Source organism: Drosophila ficusphila, unplaced genomic scaffold (assembly GCF_018152265.1).
Source record: "Drosophila ficusphila isolate 14025-0441.05 unplaced genomic scaffold, ASM1815226v1 contig_220, whole genome shotgun sequence".
NCBI lineage: Eukaryota > Metazoa > Arthropoda > Insecta > Diptera > Drosophilidae > Drosophila > Drosophila ficusphila.
Window position 1 is genome coordinate 1,097,358 of NW_025064118.1, and position 22,281 is coordinate 1,119,638.

Sequence of the window (22,281 nt, forward strand, 5' to 3'; positions counted from 1 at the left end):
GAGCGTGTCGCGCTCGGCCGTCCAGGCTCTCCACTCCCCGAGCGCAAGAAGTCTCCGCTGCGCCTCCAAGCGCTTAGCTTAGATAAGCTTAAATTAGTACCAAAGAAGTCAATCGTGTGAATAAACGCCCGGCCGGTCCGCGCCATTACCGAAGTCCAAAGTCTTTTCTTTTCCGCGATCGCCGAGTGTTTTTTTCTCACCCCCACAGCTTACCACCGCCAGCCGTCGCTGCCCACCAGGAGTTTTCTGCCTTCAGTCGGACGCCCCACCATTTCAATCTATATTACCAAAGCTACGGGTGTCGTTAAGATCGACTTCACAATCGACATGACATCCCCAAAAATTACTTTGCGACACACAACGGTGTTTTAGTCAAACAAATATAAAACAACTAAAAATGCATTTTTTTTTCTGTAAAAAGTTACAAATTCAACCAAAGAGCTTCGTAGAACTTGATCCAAAATAAATTCGTGAAACCAAGTAGCCCTTAAGAATGTATTCAGACCCGATTATTTTCAACGGTAAGTTTTATATTGAATATTTAATTTCCTGATTATTTTAACAATTAATTTTCACAACTTAGGTTTAATACATTTAACTTCAAAATACATAAGATCTGGAAAATTAGTTAATTTTCTATCCCATCGTTCTTGCCTTATCGTCTCTTATCGTAATTCTGAGGAGTTATTGCCTAAATCACAATCGTCGACAAATTCAACGTGCGTGAATGGAAAGTGTCCGTTTCTTCCATTTAATTCACCCTCCCACTGTCCATTAATATTTGTTTTTGTGACTTTAATAATATCACCAACTTCTAATTTTAACGCAGTCTTATCGTAGGCGTTTGGAACCCTTGACTGTTTTACTCGGGCATATGCAGGTAGTTTGCGCTATAAAAAAAAGTGTTAAATTTGTTTAACTATTTTTTTTGCACTTACATTTAAATCTGTCCTTTTCAGAGTGCTTCCGATGAAATTGCTAGATCCTGCCAGAGAATCTGATGAATTTAAGCGCTCAATATCTAATCCGTATTTGTAAAATGCAACTTCATTCATACAGTCATCGTGCTAAAAACAAATTTAAGAAACGATAAATATTAAAACATTCTCGTCGACTGGCACTTTTTAACAACATAAGTTGTGTTATTTCCTAAAAGCGAGTTAGCATTAAAAAAAAAATAGAAAGTTAGATCAGTAAGGATTTTTAGGATTGTGTTCGTAAAAAATTTGCAATGCAGTGAAAGTATACCTCAGACCAAATAATGTACAGTCGAATCCCGATAATTCGTACCCCGTTAAATCGAAAATCGCGATAATTCGTAAAAAATTCTGTTCCCTTGAAAAAAATCCCTTAAAAAAATCTCGATAAATCGAATTCCCGTCGAATTCGTAAAAAAAAGTGATCCCCTTGCCATTTCGAATTATCGGGACCCTACTGTATATGTATTTTGAATCAGCATCACGATCTAAATCGAACTAGAACTAGGGCCGAATCGAGCGACTATGTATATCAAAAAGCTCGCATAGGAGAGATCGAAAAAAAAATAGAAAACATTGAAAAATCAATATAGAATTAATGGAAACGAAATGATTACGTCGTTGTTTTTTGTATTGTAACACGACCATGATCTATGAATACCAAGTTTTTAAATGGGGGTAAGGTTTTAAAATTTTTTTTTCATTTTTTTTCCAAAATCGAGAACATTGTGTAAAAATTTTGAGTCAATAAGAGTCAAACTAACGAAGTTACAGCGTTTAAAACGACCGAATTTCGAAGTATTTTGACCTATAAAAATACTTTAAATCGATTTTCCTGACAACGTTATTTTGAAAGTCGATGAACATGAGAACTCAAAATCTACTAAACCGATCCTTTTCAAATTTTTAACACAAATTCTCCACACAAATACGCAGGTAATCAGGAAAATGTTGTTTTAATTTTTAATTTTTTTCTATTTTTAAAAAATAATTTAACAGCTATTTTTTCAGCTAAAATCGCACTTTTCACCTTCAAGTGCTCCCAAAAATAGAAAAAAATAAATTTAAAAAAAAAACACCGGTTGCACTCCGGGAGTGCCGGCAGAAGTGAAAACTTCAATATTAACGTTGTGTACTATCATTTATGAGAGAGGTAGAATACAATGTTTATTTATTGCGCTATCGTACACAAATATGGCAATTTATATGTTGAACCATAGGGGGAAAAAACCCGAGCGATTTTGCAGCCGACGAGACCATGGTACAATTATACAAGGTAGTCCCGTCGGCTGCAAAATCGTTCGGGTTCTTTCCCCCTATGGTTTAGTGCATGATACAATTATACAAGGTAGTCCACTCGGCTTGCCGAAGTCGTTCGGGTTTGGTCCCTTATTTTCCTTGTGCGTGCCTGCTTGTATGTAGCCGTTTCACTCACACTTACTTGTCAAAGCTAAAAATAGGGGACTACCTTGTATAATTGTATCATGGTTCAGTGCGCTCGGGATTTCGAAGAGAGAGGTCGTACGCGGACGATTTTTTCTCAAAACGTTAACCCTTGTGTGCTTGTGAAAAATACTTGTTGCAATTATTGCAGCAAGCACCTACAAGGCGTAACATGTAATATTGCAGAAAAATATTTTGAAATGTGAACAATATGGGAGCGAGTCCTGAAGGGCAAGCTTTGTGTAAAAACCGAAAATTTCGGAAAAATTAATACTCATGGTCATATAACAGTCCTTTTTAAACCACGTGCACAGCACGGTTGATAATTCAGAGCAAGAATATATTTTCTTTTTAGGGTCGAAAGGGAATAGTTTTTAACAAACACTCTTTTACTCTGCAAGTTACGGGTATAAATAATTTTAGTATTGTGAAAATAGGGTTTTCGATTTAAGGCATGAATATCTTAAAAAAATATAAATCTTCAGAAAATGATTACTTGAATGTAGAAAGATTTTTCTACACACCGAAAGCACATAAGGGACAGGTATTTGTCCAATTTTTCCAGATGAGTTACGTGCAGTCCACCATTGGTCCTCGTCTTTTCTAACTATAGTCAAAACTTCACCTTTATGAAATGGTAAGTCATCTTGATCCTTTATAAAAAAATATACACATTATTTTACAGAAGTATAATTTGTGATAAATACTTACGCTGCCAACAAAGTCGAATTTTCCTATTACTTTTTCAACTCTTTTAGATGCAGGCCTTCTCAGAGGCGTTGTATCCAAGTAATGAAGCGTGTAAAAGGTCAATAGTTTTGGAAGATTATCAAAGGCTTGATCCCCAATGCGGTAAACGATGTGATCCTGTTGTTGAACTTTGTTAATGATGTAGTTGCTAACTTTCGTATCTTCTCTGAAAAAAAACAAAAGCAAAATATATATGTAATATTTACTTTACTTTACTATGCCAGCGATCAAGGAATTCATTTTACTTCGACTTTTATCTTAGCTATTTCTGATTAACAATTTTTATTGTGTAGCATTTTTTCTAGTCAACATGTAAAATATATCAGAACTTCTATATTAATTTGTTTAACTTTATTAACTTTATTTGTAATTATCTGTAATTTTTTAGGGGAAAATCCCTGCTTCCATACGTCTCCCGTAAGCTAGCAGGAAGAGAAATAAAATTATTAATTAATTACACTGCTCTGCAAATTTCATCTTTTGCGATGCGAATAAGATGCGATATAGTGTGAAAAGTTATACAGGGGCAGTGTTTATACTACTACATATAAACACGCCCCCTGCCCTAACGGTGCATGCGAACATTTGATTTTGGTCTCGTCTGAAAGATCACAAATCAAGCTTCAATTTCCAATTACTTTCCAATTACTCAATTTCGTAGCGCAGAATTTTGGGGTATAACAAACGGGAAAAACCTTTCGGAAACACTATATCGCATCACCCATTCAGAGCAGTGTTATTAATATTAATTGATACAGTTATATCGCTCCATTCCCGGGGCTAAGGGCATCATGGCAGTGGATACGCAATTTGACGAAAAGTCAATCCAATCCATGGTCTTACTAAAAAAATAAAAAATGCCTGATATCGGTGTTCAAGGTTAAAATACATTTTTTATGCTCAGCGCTTTAGGAGTTTGACGGCATTATCGGGCTCGACACACTTAAACAATAACGGATCAGAAAAAATGCAGTTAACCAAGTTTGAAAACGTAAATTGGGTACTACAAAAACTTTTTGAAGCAGGCAAGTGAGTATCCCAGGAAAAATCAAAGTTCTTTAAAAAGAGCGTTAAATGTTTGGGATGTTTGGTGTTTGGGTGTCACAAAGAGGGCTGCGAATATCACCTGGAAAAATTAGGGCCATTAATAAAAAGGAATTTGTTTCAGAAAGTTGAAGTTTAAAACACCTGCAGTCAAATCAAAAATCTATAAGTAAATCTTAACGATTTTTTCCATTTTTGATACGATACCCAAAGGGTCAGCAATAACGCGCACTTCCTGTTATTAAATAAACTGTAGTTAAACTTACCTGAGCTTTTTTTTTCTAAAAAGGTAAATATTTTAACAGAAACGGTACATAAGCTTCACTCCAACCTAAATTTAACCCTGATTTTACCAAATCAATCAATTTTTTATTTCGAGTAAGTCGAAATAAAAATGTTTGTATCCAGTACACAAAAGTATGCTGGCAAGTGCAAATGCAATCGGAATGATAAGTTACCTTACACAAAGTACATAATCTCCTGCTATAGAGTTACTGTCGCGGACTAAAAATACCCCTCTTTCGCGTTCATTCATTAAAACTTCGGTAGCATCTTGTCGAGACATGGAACCAAAATACCAGCTATAAAAACACAAATTAATATTCAGTACACATTAATAATCAAAACACAGGAATTGCATATACAATTTTACCTGTTCCTATCCGACACATCAAATGTATCCATTTCCGTTTTATATATGGGTCTGGCTTAATACAAATAACGTCAAAAACATAAACAATGCAGTTATCAACGCTGATTTTATTTCAATATTTGACAATTGTCTTCCAAAGGGTCATATTCGGATTCTTTTCTTTAAAAACATGACAATAATATTTTCAACTTGCCAAATGTTTGGATTTAATATGTATCTACTGTGTGAAAGCGTTATGGTAACAAAATCTACCATTTAGTTTTCACATATGCTTTTAAAAAGCGTCAAGATAACGACGTGGAGTTAGCCACGATTGGAGAACGGTGAAATTAGGAGCACGAACAAATTTTAATTTTTTGTTTAATCGCTTTACAATTAGTTAACTGTAGTTAAAAAAAAAGGATTATAAAAATAAACTACCCACAAATCTATTTAATTTTTTTGAATATAATACTTTATTTAATAAAGTTGTGCTTTAGGGTCTTTTCCTAAAAATGGGCTCGGAATTTTTTTTAGAGCTTCCTTGGAACCTAAACATTATTAAACAAGTGTCGGAAAGCGTTATTTCTAATCATTAATTTGTGAAATTAGGAATTAAGACCCCACCGAGACCAAACGTTTTTATAACATTGCCATGTTTGTCGACGAAGAGTGCTGCAAATGCGTAAAAAAGAAAAAAACAAAAGAAATTAAAAAATTTGACCATGTCAGGATGAGAAATGCCTCTGAGTGATTTTATGGTACTGAGTGAAGATCAAGAACAGCTACTACCAGATGCTTTTTTCCTATTTTTTTTGGAATTAAATAATTATACTTAGGTTCCAAGGAGCTCTTAAAAAAATTTTTTTTGAAAAAGCCCAACAAATTCATATTTTTTCGGAGGTACAGAAGAAGTAGTGAGCAAGCCTCGACCGGAAATACGTAATAACAAAAATGTTTATGAGCGATTTCTTGGCTTTACATTTTTCGATTTTTTCTAATTGGCTGGAAAGATGGAAAAAAAAACTGTACGACCTATCGAAATGTGCCAAAAGTTATGAATAAACCTTAATTTAAACAATATAAAGTAAAATTTTAAACAAGAAATTTTTTTTAAGTTGCGAAAAGTTATTGAATTTTTCACTTTTCTTTGAATCTTTTAGATTCAACTAGAAGGGAATTTAATCCTGAAAGTTAAATTTTACCAATCCCCATAAGGCTACAACTACTGGTATAGTACCATTCCCACAGGCTAATTTATAATTATTATTATTTTTCTCTCACGCGCACAACGCGCGGTTGGCAGTCGGTTTTTTATAAAAACTAAACTAGGTGGCAACCCCACCACTCTGGCTAATCACCAGCTCGATCAAAAACACCAAAAATTTACCGAATTCAACACAAGCGACCACGAGCTGATCATTGGGGAGCTTTCAAATATGCTGGACCAAAAAAAACACAGCAAGGTCAGACATGGAAACTGACTTGTAACACACTAAGGAAGCAGAAGACATCATTGACACACAGCAACAAACAAGAACCAACTGGAACTGGACTCCATCAACAAATGGAACTCAATGAAATTACTAGCTGGCCGAGACTATAAGATATGCTTCCCACTAGTGACGCAAATGGGAACCGGAGAATATTACCCGCCCCACCCTCAATGTGAGAAATCGGAAACGCAATAAAGAAGTTAAAGAACAAGAAAGACTGATGGTATACCAGTAGAAATCAAGTTGAGACTCAACTGATGCCAGGAAAGATGACCTTAGCGGTTGAGTGATACAAACACTTCCAAGAGGTTCGTAAACGTGTTGGACGCTCCGGCGTCCATCGACGTCAACAGATGACTATCCTTTGAAGGAATTAGTGCTGAAAAATCGTCGGTTAACTGTAAAAGGTCTCTTACAGTGATACTGATATCATCAAAATATCCAAAGGTTTCTGCATCACGAAAATGTACCATCTCAAACTGCATACAAGAATTCGACGCATATTGTTCTGCACGTATTCTGCTGATTTGGCTCCGTGTGATTTCTGGCTATTCCTTGGGAACTCTGGTTTTGGAACACAAAAAACACTCCGGGGAACGCGTTTCGAGTCGGTTGAGATAAAAGCTAAGTCGGAGAAGATCACATTCCTTTTTGCGCACAGTATGTAACATATGTAACAATACTATAAAGTTTAATAAAAATAAAAAGCATGTATTTAACCGGTTTTTTTTTAAGTGTAAAATGTTACAACACAGTAAACAAAAATTGAATAATTAATTGTAAATATTGGCTATGCGTTATTATACAAAAAAGGAAGCTGTAATCTTATATAGCCTGACAGTTGCACCTAAAATCTCTTTTGATTAAAAATATTAAATTAAAAATAATTACTATTGTGCGTATCCAGTAAACATTTTTGTTGGTGAAATATAAGCTTTGAAAAGAATTCTTCGAACACTTGGAATGGTATAAGACTATATACTAGTATATACTATATACTGGTATATACTAGATCGGTAAAAGGGTGCTTCCCTAACGACGCCTTTTATCGAAATATAGTACTATAGACTATAGTTAGCAAATGTTTTTAACAAAGTTTGTTATAACTGTATCGGTTTAAAGAAAAAGCTGGGACCCCTTTTTGTTTTATAATGAATATGTCTTGTAAAAAATTAGGACCGGAATTGTTCTTTTTGTTTTTCATCTGCATCCATTTTTCTAAACTGCCAGTTACCGAGGCCATCGAATTCCAAAATATGTGTGTGATATTTCCTGAAAAAAAAACACAATTTTTGTTTAAGCTAATTATGATAATTAATAAAATCTTACCACAGCGTAGGCCTGTGTGTTATTGTCAGCAGCGTGATTCCCATTTCTTTCGCGACTTCATAAATCGAGCTCTCAACATCTATCGAGACGGCGCTAGTGCATTCATCAAGAAGGGCATATCGTGGCCTTAAAATGTATATGGTATAGTTTATATATTTGGATTAAATTATTATACAAAAATTAAGGAATTGAATTTCAAATACAGTTTGTTGATTAAAAATGTTTCTTCTAACTGCAAGGGCATATAAGCGATAATGACAATTACAAATATGAATTACACTTGTTGGCAAAATAATTTTGACGAGAATAAAACTGTTCACTTCAGCCTTTTAATTGTTTTGGTTAATTTTAACTTTCTATGTACAACTGATACAGACTTAAGAATAAAGGAAGCTAGCCTCGACGAACCGAAGACTATATACCAGCAGTGCTCAACGCCTATACACTGAGTGCACTTTGGTTTTTGTAGATGCTCTGTGCTTATGGGTAGTGCGCGCATAAGCACCGTGCATATGGGCTTCGATTTGCATGCGAAACAAAAACAATTTTGCTTGTTTCGCTGAACGCAATGTATTTTGTTTTTGTTTTTTTCTCGAGCACATGTACTGAAACTTATTTTTCTGTCTGCGTTACACTTATATTTGTGAAAGCGCTTTTTCAATCTTAAAATTAATAAAAAATAATTATAGAAATCCACTAAATAATAATAATCTGGAAGCTCAATTGAAATTATCAACCAGTAAAATTAATATAAATATTGAATCTTTTTTAAACCAAATGTAGAAAAAAAAAAAATAAATAAATATTTAAAACTTTTTTTTTCTCTCAGTGCACAGCTGCGCCCCAACACAAACGCGCCGCTACATATGTACACGTTTTCTTGTGGGTGTGTTAGTAAGAATTAGTTAGAATTTGAGCACCCCTGCTGTATACCATTGTGTCATTACAAATGTCGAGCAAAATGCATTAAGGTTAATCATCAAATTTAGGACCATTTTTCTATTAATTCTCTATATTTTCACAGATTTTTCTTATGACAGCTATGTATCAAAATAGTCGTAAGATTTTCATGCAATTAAATTATAATAATTAATACTATACTGGTCTGAGGCTTTTTTTTCCCTGCGTTGAAAGCTTCTGACTAAAATTATAATACCCTCTGCAAGGGTTAACAAATGCGTCCCGCAAATTAAAAGAACAGAACACGTTATGATGGTAACTAAAAAGACTCTTCTAAATTGTTCGCGCCAGAGCGGCGCTTTCCAGTCCCTTTTGAACCGCCCCTGGAGTCTTAACAGTCGTGAGAGCAGTTCTTCCAGATCGCTCTCTGGCACTGTTAAGGGTCTCCAATCCGCTCTCCAAGCGGCCCTTAAAGTTTCCACCCCGTAGCTTAAGTTCAGTTCTAATTTCCAAGTGTAACCGCGCAGTGAAATAAAAAGTGAAGTTTTATAACATTATGCCAACTAATGTATGTGTAGTATATAGCAATAAATGTAATTGATTTGTTCATACTTATGGTAAAACAAGCGAGCTATCGCCATACGTTGCTTTTCCCCACCAGATAGTATATCTTTCCAATCGCGAATAACATCAAAACTGTCTCTGAAAGTAGAAATAAAAAAATAGGAATATGTATTACTTTAAAAGTTTGTATAAAAATATTGAGTACCTTTGTGCAATGTGTCCAAGGCTGACCAGTTTCAAAATATTTCTCAGTTCGTTCTCGGTTATTTTCTTGCGGTTCATATCATCCCGCGTATCGGGGTATATTATCTGGTCGCATAGGCTGCCGATTGACATGTATGGTCTCTGTGGAATGTAGAACATGCATGGGACATCATTTACAGGCCGTGGAATTTGCAACTCTCCAGCATATATGGGCCAAAGTCCACTTAAGATCCTGAACAAACTGGACTTTCCACAGCCATTCGGACCAGTTATTAACAGATGCACGCCCGGTTCGATGCATAAAGTAAGTTTTGGTACAACTATATCACAGTTGGGTGTCACTACTGGCACGGCACGTAGGTTTATGGACATATTTTCGGGATCATCCGAATAAATTATCCGGCCTTTGGCTATTGGCTTTCCATTGCAGAACTCAATAATGCCATTTGACTGACCATTATCCACCACACTCGTCTTGCAATAGACACCCTGAGCAGTTTCTTCAAACACATCCATCATGCCAGCCACGCGATAAGTATAGCCGGCAAGCGAGACGATTTCCTTATAAGAAGACATCAGCCGTTCAATCGCATCTGCTGCAGAAATAAGTAAATTTCTGGCTGTAGTTAAATATTGGGTGCGTTCGCTGACGTTTGACTCTGAAGTGGCCGTGTTACGAACTTTTCCAGATTCAACGTCACTTCCCGTCAAAATTGGAAGGGATACCATAATCATTCCAGTGCCAGACCAAACGTATTTCATAAAGAATTGTTCGAGCATTATAAACCACAGTTTTTGGTTAAATATAGTAGTCATCTGGTTGACAAGACGATTGTATGCCTGCCTCAGCTGTTGCATTTCCACCTAATAATAATAAACAATAAGCATTCTCTTAAATTCTGTAAAGCAATTTTATAAAATAAGTTTTTATAATAAATTAATCATTAAAAGTTAAAAAAAATAATTATGATTTTTTTTTTAACCTGAAATAAAATTATTAAATAAATTTATAGCAAGCGTAAACAGATCTGGTATCCAAATGAGCAAACAAAAAGACTGTGCCTTCAAAACTGTAGGCTCCACTTAAACTTGCGGTTTGTGGTCCTAAAAGTGGGCGTGGCACTTTCATGAAGACTTCTTTCGCTGCGAATTTACCACTTAACTCAGTAAAGATAATAGCAACAATTGCGTCTTTGGATCGATTGTTTGTTTTCCTAATTGTAAATCTAAATCAAGACGAAGTTTATAAACCTTTGCAGTTACAACTTAAGCCTATACGTTTTATTCTTTTTTCGAGTTTTCCATTATTTTTTTTTTTTTTTTTTAACGCAGAAATATAAAAAAGCAGTGCGCTATTTCATAACTTATTTTACACTAAACTATAATAATAAATTACCTCAATATTGTACTAAACATTAAAAAGTTGAGAAAATCTTCTATCTTACCTTATGGCCTCCGTAAAAAGCAATTTCCTCAGCATTTGTTATTATGCGGGAGTGAATATGTCTCAGGTAACCATATCTGTTCGCCTCTTCTGATACCAACTGTCCAAACTTCGGCGACACAATTCGCAATATATGAGCTGTTAGGGCAATAACACCGACTGACAAAGCAGGTCCTGCATATTGGAATAAAAGTCAGATCTCAATTGCATATACATTTAAGCATTACTTAACCCGTTATAATGTTGGCTTTCATTTTTCTCGACGATCTCATTAATGCTAAGCCAATTAGCATTAGATCAAAGCATGGTTTAGTCAGACTACTATACAAATGAGCTACAGAGCTGGCAAATACAGAGATATCCTCGGTGAGTCTATAAAGAAATATTTGTGTGAAATAACTTCCATTTTTGAATACTTGTGGTATCGTAAAACTTACCGATGATCTGCATTTTCAATACGACCGTCCAGATTCGACACTCTATAGTAGTTTTGATTCTTAAAGTAAAGCCGGTATGAATGGCGTACCAGACGTGTTCTAAAAAAATATTGAAGTGATTTTACAAGGATGCTTTTCGATGTTAATCTTGTTTTTTACTTACCGGAAAGCAAGAGCCAGTTTACTTTCAAGGAATCGTATCATCGAGTTAACAAATGTAGCGGGGATGGCGATTCCAAACCATTTGAGCAACACCAGACCAAACTGTTTTATATCCTTCCGTACTATAAATTTAACAAGGGCCCCTTCCAGTGCCGCCACGTAAATACTTAGAAATGTGCGCGAAATTAGGCAAAACGTGTGTGTACGCTCAGTAATCCAGTTTCGTAGCACAACGTTTGTGGGATCATTATTTTTGCGAGCATCTTAAGCTGTTTTAAAAACTCCTTGTTCAATCCAGGCTCAATAAAATGAATTTTATTCTTCTTTTTGAGTTGCTGAGCAACCAACAACTTTTCGGCCTCTGCAAGCTTGGAATCCTCCTCTGAATTTTCCTCTTCCGTTGGCGTAAGCGATCCATCATCAGCAGTGAATTTTGTATTTTTAGTTTTATTGTCTGTATGGGCGTTTTTAACGTAAGGAATAGTAACTTTAATGGTCAGCGCTACTATTGCACTAGTCACAAGAGCATAGCTAAAGGCATGCTTCGTCAGCCCGTTGTGTTCACATGTTTCTGCAACCCGGTCGAGGTATTTGGATAGAATACTCATTGTACCCTGTAAACCTGATGTCTGGCTTCGGTCGATGGTTTAAAAAATCAGAGGAAAAGAAGCCTGCAATTTAGAATTTAACTATTATGAATATTTTATATTGCAGGTCACACTATTTTAAATGTTACTGAGTAAGTTATATAAAATAAGGGTAATTGTTTACAACTGTGGTAAAAAATGCTCAAGGATGTGATTCTGGAGGACTGGAAGAAAATTACTGCAGATGAGAGAAAAAACTGGTGGATTCCATGCCGAGAGAAAAGGATACCCTACCAGCTACTAAAAATAATATTATTTATGTTTAAAATAGGTGTACGCAGACTTTTGCGGGTACATTTTTTGGAAGAGTTAAGTTAAAAATTAAAAATAAAATATAAGACTCTGTTGAATAATTAAAAAAAAATACGTCAAGGAAGACAAAAAATTATAATTATGTTTAAAAAAAGAATGGGCTTAATATATGCATAAATTTCCGAACAGCTAGGGTTTAGAGTTAGATTTTGAAATTTTTTTGCGGTGTACGCAGAGATATGCGGGCGAGTGTACTTTACTTATATAATATAATATAATAATATAAAAATTATAATATCCTTTGCATGGGAATACTTATAACGCCATTGTTTTATATTAAAGAGGAATAACTTTGATAATAAAAAGCCTTAAAAATCTGACTTATTTACTATAAAAAAATGGTTGGAACAAAATCGTTGTTTTCATCATGATTATTTGGATATGGAGTTTTCCCTTGAATTTCGAATCAAATTTGAATTAAAACTAAACTAAACAAAAACTAGAAACAAAACTAATAACTTTTAAAACGCTGCTTATATTGACCTAAAATTTTAATGAAATTTAATTGTTCAAATGGCCATGAAAAGTTAAAAAACTTAAAAAAAATTTAATAGAACGACGGGGGAAAAACTAATTTAAATTTATTTATTACAAAGTTTTTTTAAATCACTTTTGGCTGAGTTTTAGTAAAAAGTATTAGTGTTTTTCAAGACGTTGCTAAATGTATCTTAAAGTCTTGGTATGCATACCTTTTATTTAAGTACGATTATTATTATTATGCCCTTTTGTATTTGAGTGCAATAAGCCAGAAAGTAAAATCAAGAAATTATACGAAATTACAATTTCTTGGTCGACTTTGCACTTTGGGAATTGATAAATTAGCAAGGTGCAATTCTTGAAAATTGATAAGCTGACACAAAATCGAAGTCCGCGTTCACCGCGCTGTGTAGCTAAACTGACTTTTCAAATTCTTTTTATCAATGGAAATACGATTGATTTGGTAGGTGGCCAAAATTGATGATAAGAACTGCTCCTCCGGATATACAAAAATAGTATTTTTAACTTACAAAATAATCAAAACGATGTCTTTGTAAATATTTCAAAAGTTCGTTTCCAATATAATAAATTTATATAATACTTAAAACTGTACACATAAAAACTTTTCTATTTATTTTATATGTTATATTATATAATTTTATTTTGGTTAATGGTTTTTATCGTAGTTTTCACACTTTAAAACATTGCCTAAATTTTTTCGATGAATAAATTTGAAAATTACACAGATCAAAGATCTACATACCTACATATGTCTTTAACCTTTCCATAATAAATAACGAACAAAAATTAACTATTATAAATCTCGGTCAGTTATATCAAAAAGAAGGCATAGGAACGTTTGAAGAAATATCCATCGTTGTTATTTTAATAAAGGGTATGTATAGCTTCGGCAAACAAAAGCAAGCTTCCCTTTTTGGTAAACACGACAAGGCCAGCTATTAGGTAACAGCTAAGGAAAAACTCAGATAATAGTAATGATAATCTACAAATGGCTTTAACGGATTAGATTACCAATACAGTCGAATCCCGATAATTCGTACCCCGCTAAATCGAAAATCGCGATAATTCGTAAAAAATTCTGTTCCCTTGAAAAAAATCTCGATAAATCGAATTCCCGTCTAATTCGTAAAAAAAGTGATCCCCTTGCCATTTCGAATTATCGGGACTCGACTGTAAATCGTAATACGATGCGAAATTTCTTGTAGTTAAAGCACCGTTAGATTTTGCAGACAGCTATGCCGCCTTTTTTTCGCTATGCATTATGAATTTTGTGTTCGCTCGCTGTTATAATTTTATGTTATTGTTTAATTTTTCTTTAATATAAAAAACGTACAAGTGAATGTACATACTTATAATGTTTGTTTAATTTTAGTAAAGTTAAATACATATGTAAACATGATGTGAAATGTAAAAACCCCGTTTATTCGACTTTTTCATTTTTGAGCCCCGTTAAATCGAATTCCCGTCTAATTCGTAAAAAAAATTGATCCCCTTGGCATTTCGAATTATCGGGACTTGACTGTATACTCATTCATACATGTACCTAACACACTGTACCTACAGAAAAAAATTGTACCGAATGAAATAAAGCATTAAGTGTAATATATAATATATAATATATAATATATAATATATAATATATAATATATAATATATAATATATAATATATAATATATAATATATAATATATAATATATAATATATAATATATAATATATAATATATAATATATAATATATAATATATAATATATAATATATAATATATAATATATAATATATAATATATAATATATAATATATATAATAATATAAGTAATTAGAACGTTTCTACGCAGTTTTAAAATCTCTGTGCAAATTAAAAAAAACCACTCATAAAAAGATTTACTTCTTTTGAAATTATTTCAAAACAAACAAATTAAATGGGTTCTGAAATGGGTTCTGAAAATGAACGCAATTTAAAAATGTACTTTTCTTTGAAATCCTAAGGTAGTTATAAAGCATTTGAATAACATAGTTATTATTTTTTGTCCAAGGCTATATTTTACATAACACATTTTTAAATATACATATACGAATTTATTTTTTTAAAAATCTGATATAGCTGACATAGGAGGTCTCGCAAAAACTACAGCAATTTCGGTTTTTGTTTACCTTCATTATTTAATACAATTGAAATCCAAATTGAAGTCCTTAACTATGACTGTTTTCAAGGGATCAAAAGTCCTTGTGGGTTATGTTCAATTGTATCTTCTATTTGTAAATAAACAGTTTTGGAAGCGAAGCGTTCGGCTCCCGGATTCTCCTAAAATGGCAATACAAAAATATGTATATATAAATGAATTTACCAGACTTAAGCAAAATTACCTTTGAATGTGAAAACCAACCGATTTACTGCAGAAATTTGTAAAATAATAATAAATAATAATATAAAAAGAAAGGAAACTATATACCCTTGCAGTCATCAAATATTTCGAACAAAATGCCTAAAGGCTAAACACATTAAAGCCATCACGATTTTTCAATTAATTTTCCATATTTCCATATCTATGACAGCTATATGATATAGTAGTCTGATTTTTATGAAACTTTTTTCTCGATTCAAGGGTATTTAAAAAACTTGATGTTTAAAAAATCATACTCGTGGAATTAAAAAAAGTACGTTAACATTTTTTTTTTTATTATTTATATACAGTCGACTCTCGTTAATTCAAACCTGCGATAATTCGAACCTCTCTATAAATCAAAGTTATCACGAGGTCCCTACGAAATCTCTTTATATTTCGAACTAAATCAATACATTTTCATACACTTGGTAATTCGAACGAAAAAATCATTGATATTTAACAAAACCACGCGTTAATTCGAACTCATCAGCGTCTAACACTCGACAATTCAAAGTTGCAGAGAAAAAATTTTGCGACAAGTTCAAACTTGCCTTTGTTTTTGTTTTGATTATGTAGTTTTTGACGCACACACTTCTTACGAATTGGTTTGTGTAGTTATTCAGTTACTGTTACTCTTTCGTTGGTATGCATATTAAAAGTTAATGTTAGCTATGAGCCCTAGAAAATATAAAGAACCTTTGGCAGAGGTGTCAGCAGGGCCGTAGCTAGAGCCTCGGGGGCCCTGGGGCAACAAGTAAATTTGGGGCCCCCTATACGGGAGTCTTTTGTCAAATTTTATTCATAAGAAAGATCGATTTCAGCCAAGCGATCGACGAATTTGCGGCTTGCAAAGCGAGAAAGCGGCGTTTTTAATGGTATTTACCAAATGAGATACTGAGATATGTATGTTGAAATAAAGCGAAAACATGTAGTTTTGTACATTATCTAATAAAACTGTAAAAAATTTAGAATTTTTTTATTTTGTTAGATTATTGTGATCCATTTAAAGCCCATTCAGAAAGTCCGAAAGGCATGGTAAGGCTTTTTCAGAACTAAAAAAGGAAGCCCCGGCGGGGCCCCTTCCCTTCGGGGGCCCTGGGGCACCGCCCCACCTGCCCCATGCTAGCTACGGCCCTGGGTGTCAGTTAAGGAAGCAAGATCCTCATTTGATACCTTACAAAGCTTATGTCTACAAAACGAAAGTGATGAAAAGGTATTTCAGGCACTTTTTCTCTTAAAAAAGTTATTGAGCAGTGTGAGCAGCAGAATTGTGCTTTAAAGCAAGCCAGTATAACAAAGTTCTTTCGAAAATTTCGAAATTTCGAACCATTCGATATTTCAAACACTCGATAATTCGAAATATTTCAAGAGTCCCTCGAGTTTCGAATTAACGAGAGTCGACTGTATGTACATATTTATTTTTTGGTCTTTCCTATGACAGCTATATGATAGAGTTATCCGTCTCTCCGTTTCTCTTTAAACTAGTCTCTCAGTCTTAAAGCTATCTTGCTGAAACTTTACCAAAGTTGTGTAGTTAGTCCACGCAGTATAAAATTCGGAACGAGCCGACTATATCGGATAGCTCCCAAACGAGAAAATGAAATAAAAAATTCTCACGCCGTTGATTTTGATGAGATTGACTTGATTTCTTCCAGATGGCGTTTTCTGAGAAAATTAAAGATTTTTTCCGTTAATTTTAGTTAATTTTATATAGATTTTTCGATCTTTCCTATGGTAGCTATATGATATAGTTGTGCGATTTTTATGAAATTTTTTTTTCTATTCAAGGGAATTTAAGAACTCGATGATCTAAAAATCAGTTCTGCTTAGACCCTTATTTTAGTTTTTTACATGAAGCTTATATTTACATTTGTTTAAATCTGTTCCTGTTAACTTGTTGCTTGCAAATACCATATTAATCGATACTGTGTTCTAGTCGAAGAAGGTGTGACGTCCCCAAATATTTTTTCACTACCAATAGATATCATTAAACATATTGTTGAGTTGTAATTGAACCAGTCACAGGCGGTTCTACATATATTTTCTTGATCAACATCATAAGTTTAAGCGGCCCGATTTAGACGACTATATCATAAAGATCCCATCGAAAATATGGGAAAAATAGTTTTCAAAAATTATTTCTTTTGTTTTTCTACAAACACTGTTTGTATACTCTTATATATACAAAACAAAGTCGTGTTATAAATAATGCTGTACCGATCTGGTTGAAAATTGGTGGGGAGGTAGCTTAGAGCCGGGTGAGGGGTATGTTTAACCCCTTCGACATCGTAATGGATTTTCAGGAGAAATGTGAGCAGGAGCGGACGCAGAAAAATATTTGTGGGAGAGGGGCTCCGATCGAAAAATTTTGTAGTTTGGGTGGGGTCCGTGAGCTGTAAGGGATTTTGAAAAAGTCTGAGATTTTAAGGAGGTTCGAACCCCCCGGACCTCAAATAAAAAATTGAATATCGGATGTCAATGAAACTATGTTAATTATTAAAGCAAGAAATATTTTTGGAAAATCGACATTTGACTTAAAAATAAAATTCTATCTAAAATGAAGTTCAAATTTTAATTCAAAACTATGAAATCGTTGCTTTTTGTCACACAAACATCGTTTCTGGAATCTAGAGTTGCCTCCTCTCTGCTGCATTTCAGGTTAAAGAAATTTCAAAAAATATGTCAGCTATTTAATTGGAAATTAAACATTAGTTTAAAAACACCATCTGAAAGAAATGAAGTCGATATGAACAATAACAACGGAGTGATATGGGAGCAATTCGACAGGGTCCGCAAAAAATCGCCTTCCGACCATATCTTGGCTGAGAGTATTTTTTGGGCCACACAACCGATCACGCCCGACCCGTGCCAGTGCTGTCATAGCGGCTGTACGGGATAGTGTTGTGAAGGACCCGAACAAAATACAGATATCCCAATGATTGTTGCCCGAAGACAAGACGCGGCGGTTGGTCTTCGCCTAAAAAGTAGCCGAGATTCTTGAAACGGAGCCGAATTTTTGGCAATCCATTTTGATGACCGAACCGCATTTCTTTCTGTCTGGTGGCGTCAATAAAAAGAACTGCCGGTGTTTCAGCCAAAACGGGTAATTGGAAACACAAAAACCGAAAAGATTCTTGAAGTGTACAGAACTGTGCACAAAATGAACTAGGTAAAGAAAAAAAAAATTAAAACTCCAAATGTTATCAGTTTTTGAAAAAAATTTCGATTTTTGCGTTTCGCGTTAATTATTTTCTCAATTAAACAGTTTTCAATATTTTTGGATAATCCTAGTTCATTCGTTAAACGAAACAATTGGGAACACTTAAAAAAAATTTGATGACAACTGGTTAATCCCAACGCCTTCAATCACTTTCGTAAGGTCCGAAAACGTGGTTCTAAGATAAACGCGTTTAAAGTTCTGGCTTCAGATGACCGGTGCTCGACATGTGCTCAATGTAAAGGCCTGTAACCCTTGTAATTTTTCAAATTTTGATCTGAAATTTGTTGAGCACATTTTTAAAATATACAAAAAGCCAAAAAAAATTAATTTTTTCCCCACAAGGTGAGAACCTGCCTTAAGGAAAATTCCCTTGGGACCAATACATTAATAAAAAACATGGCGGAAAACGTGATTTGTAATCATTTACAGTAGAATCCTGTTATAACGACGCCGCGGGTTTTGCGACGAAAGTTCGATGGCTTGGTTGGTCCCATATAAACTTATATGAAAGGGCCTCCACCAAGTACGTTTTTTTCCGCGTTTAGCGACAAACCGTTTATACCGACGAAATTTTTCGGATATTTCGACGTGCCGAAAAAAAAATACAGCGAAATAATGCCAATAAATTTAATTATTTATCAGTGCTCAGTATTACATGAATGTTCTTAGATTTAAGGACATATTTTGGTTATTAGCTCAAAATAAACACTTTTTAATAAAAATTTTTTCGATATCTCGCACCGTTTACGAGCTATCGAGCCTTAAATATTACACGTCACGGCGGGTGGGTAGCGAGTATAATAAATATGTCTGTTACTTATTGCACATATTTTTCGGGGAACTCGCGATATTCGCGAGTATGGATGCCGTATTTTTTTATTTCGTTTATATTTTTTTCTTTTTAAGGCTATATGGGAATGGAAAGTGATTGGAACTTCAGGTTAAGTTTGTTTCGTTAGTTAGTTTAGTTTTTTTTTTTTTAGAAAAATTACTGAAAATTTTTTTTAATATGGAACATTTTCGTTTGTTTTTTTTTTCTAAAAATTAACTAATATCATCAAATATATTATTGATTGAGGTAATTTTTCTAAAAAAAAACATTAATGTTTAGGTTTGAAGGTAGATCTTTAAAAAAAATTCCTAGCGCATTTTTAGCAAAAGCCCCCAAAGCACAATTTTACCTAAGTCGGTACCATAACTACATATATATGTAAGTAACTTCAGAAATTGGTGTGAACAGCCTACAACATTTATGTTATTACATATGTATGTACATACATACGTACGTAAAAATGTATAAATACTTATTACAAACTCTTATGAAGAGTTTTTAAAATAAAATAATTTTCTCTGTAAAAACGTCTTTCACTAAAAAATAACAATCCTAATGCACCATAAAAACTAAAAAGCCCTGAATTTTACATGCATAAATCGACTTAAGTTTTGTTTTATTGCAAAAGCTTACCGCAATTTCTGTGTGCCTCAAAAATGAAATTGATACAAATTGACGGCAATGTGCATTTGTATTTGTTGTTGTTGTAGGAGGAGCGAGCATAGCATCGACTCTAAGTATCTGAATATTTTGACGAAGGAGTGCAAAAGCTTTAAGCTTAATGTTTTACTACCTGTGTACGTTCATATGTACATATGTTTATTGTGTGTGCATATGTGCATACATACATACATTTGTGGTATGAACACACGTCCCTTTGTTTCGGAATTAGTAGGCTGAACTTTACTTCTACTTTTTAGTTATGCGTTATGATATATTTCTATAGTATATCGCCTATTCTTTTTAATCTGAAATTAATAATCGATTCATCACACATAGTACATACATACTTACAATGTTAGATATGTACATACATATTTGTTGTTCTGTACACTTGGTGTGTTGAGACAAAAGTTACATAAATACATACATAATTACATGGCAGCTACATTTGTATGTAATTGTATGATAAAGTCGCTTGATCCCAATTAAAGTAAATTTGTAATTCTTAACTTGTACTGCTTAATTTTGTATACATATGTACGTATATTTGTTTACTATGAAAACATGTTTTTAATTTAATACTCATTAAGATACATATATCCTATCGTTTTAAGGCTTGCTTTTATGCTAAACCTCAGGCATAACAATCAAACAATGTGTAGGTTCTTTTGTACTTTTCTATGGCATCTTTTTGATATACAATCCGACCCATATTGTTTCTACAAATATACATATGTAACAGCTGATAAAGTTTCAGCAAGATAGATTTAAAAGTGAAAGATTGGAGGACGGGAGAAAACGTAATTGCTAAAGGGTCTTGTGCACATTAATAAAGGCATTTATAATTCTTCTAGAAAAACATATCGCTTTAAAAAGTTACCATTGAAAAAGTAGGTTTAAACAAAAACGCTTTAAAAAATACATAAGCAATACCGGAGCTGCAGTTGTCACAATTAGGAAGCAGTGATGATTTGGGGTAGTTCATTATTAGACTGCTGGGCTTCAACACAAACCAATTGCAACTTGGCGAATCAGCTGGGCTAATAGGTTATTCACACTAAAATTCGAAACGATGAAAATGTTGATTGAGGTCCACAATGCAATATTTATAACTTACGGATTTCGTCTAAACATACTGTTATGAATAAAAAGAATACTAAACACAAAAATTAAAAACTTTACGCATATACACTATTTATAGGGGATGGTAAAAAAACGCATGTATCTCTTCGATAACTTAAAACAAATGTATTCGAACTTGCAGATAGTATTACAAATTCAGTCACCAATCAGCATCTTCATCCCAGTTAAACAAAACATATACTCTTTTAAATATTAATCTTGGAATATGTCTAGTAGTTTTATACTGTCTAGTAGTTCTAACTGCAAGTGTATAAATGAATAGATTTAGTTTTAGTTCCAAGAACGATATATATTTTTCGATTTGCTGTTTAGCGTAGTCGGTTGATTATATAATAATGATAAACGTGGTCTGCGCGTATCTTATCTAAAAATCCACTTATTTTAGTTCACCAAAGTTTTTATATCTTAAGCTAAATCGATTAGCAAAAACAAAGTACAGAAATGTTTTTAATCTTAATTTTATAAATTTTATGCCGGGTGATTTCACTATTTAAAAACAACATTGATCTTTATTGGCCACTGCTAACTGTGCTCTTTCCATCACTCCTTAAAGCATCTCGGTTGGCAGCTATTTCGGCACGAATATTGCTCTTGAGCTCGTCGATGGTTTTCGGCTTGCTGGAGTAAAGTTTACTATTTAAATAACCCAACAAAAAGACGTCTGGGGGGTTTGATCCGGGATCTTGGTGGCCACTCAATATTCGCTCCTCGGCAACACTCTCTTTTACGGCTTAAATCATTTCATTGGAACGTCTTGGACGTGGATGATTGTAGTTTCGATTGCCCACTGTACCGTGCATAAAGAAATTTTTACCCAGTGCCCGAATTGTTTTGAAGTGAATTTTTTGAAGTGAAAACTTCTTTAGCGGCGCTGAGCACTTTTTTTTATGGGTAAAAACTTTCAAACTCGCGTCACGTGATGCTGATCAAAAAAGCGTAAGATCGAGGGGAAGGGAGAGGAACTAGTATCTCCCACTCTTTCTACCGTGCCTGAGTCATGGTACCATGGTAAAATAAGTACAAGGTTGTCTCGTCGGCTTTTTTTTCCCCCTATTGGGCACTACAATGAGTGCGAGTGAGAGGGTGTTTTCCCGTAAGTGCGAAAGAAACAGAAACAAAGTGTGTTGTTTAACCCATATACTGTGCATAGGGTTTTAAAAGACTGTTATATGACAATGAGTATTAATTGTTCAGTAAT

The 22,281-nt window shown here is 33.8% G+C and overlaps 2 protein-coding genes across 2 annotated transcripts; both read right to left on the bottom strand.

The window, feature by feature from the left end:
- Nucleotides 1-522: 522 nt before the first annotated feature.
- On the bottom strand, nucleotides 523-5,123 carry LOC108098413 (adapter molecule Crk). The gene is made up of 6 exons (XM_017201308.2): nucleotides 4,867-5,123; nucleotides 4,673-4,795; nucleotides 3,132-3,336; nucleotides 2,945-3,073; nucleotides 939-1,067; nucleotides 523-890 (listed from the first exon to the last, which is right to left on the bottom strand). Exons 1-6 carry the CDS (start codon nucleotides 4,896-4,898, stop codon nucleotides 666-668), a joined length of 843 nt encoding a protein of 280 aa, XP_017056797.1. The 5' UTR covers nucleotides 4,899-5,123; the 3' UTR covers nucleotides 523-665.
- A 1,908-nt stretch (nucleotides 5,124-7,031) lies between these two features.
- On the bottom strand, nucleotides 7,032-20,913 carry LOC108098406 (ATP-binding cassette sub-family D member). Its single transcript, XM_017201290.2, is given in 12 exon segments — nucleotides 7,032-7,613; nucleotides 7,671-7,796; nucleotides 9,183-9,272; nucleotides 9,340-10,202; nucleotides 10,784-10,956; nucleotides 11,015-11,154; nucleotides 11,220-11,318; nucleotides 11,383-11,582; nucleotides 11,585-12,052; nucleotides 14,993-15,143; nucleotides 15,206-15,232; nucleotides 20,874-20,913. Coding segments are annotated over 9 exon segments (2,196 nt in total). The 5' UTR covers nucleotides 11,990-12,052; nucleotides 14,993-15,143; nucleotides 15,206-15,232; nucleotides 20,874-20,913; the 3' UTR covers nucleotides 7,032-7,513.
- Nucleotides 20,914-22,281: the final 1,368 nt, after the last annotated feature.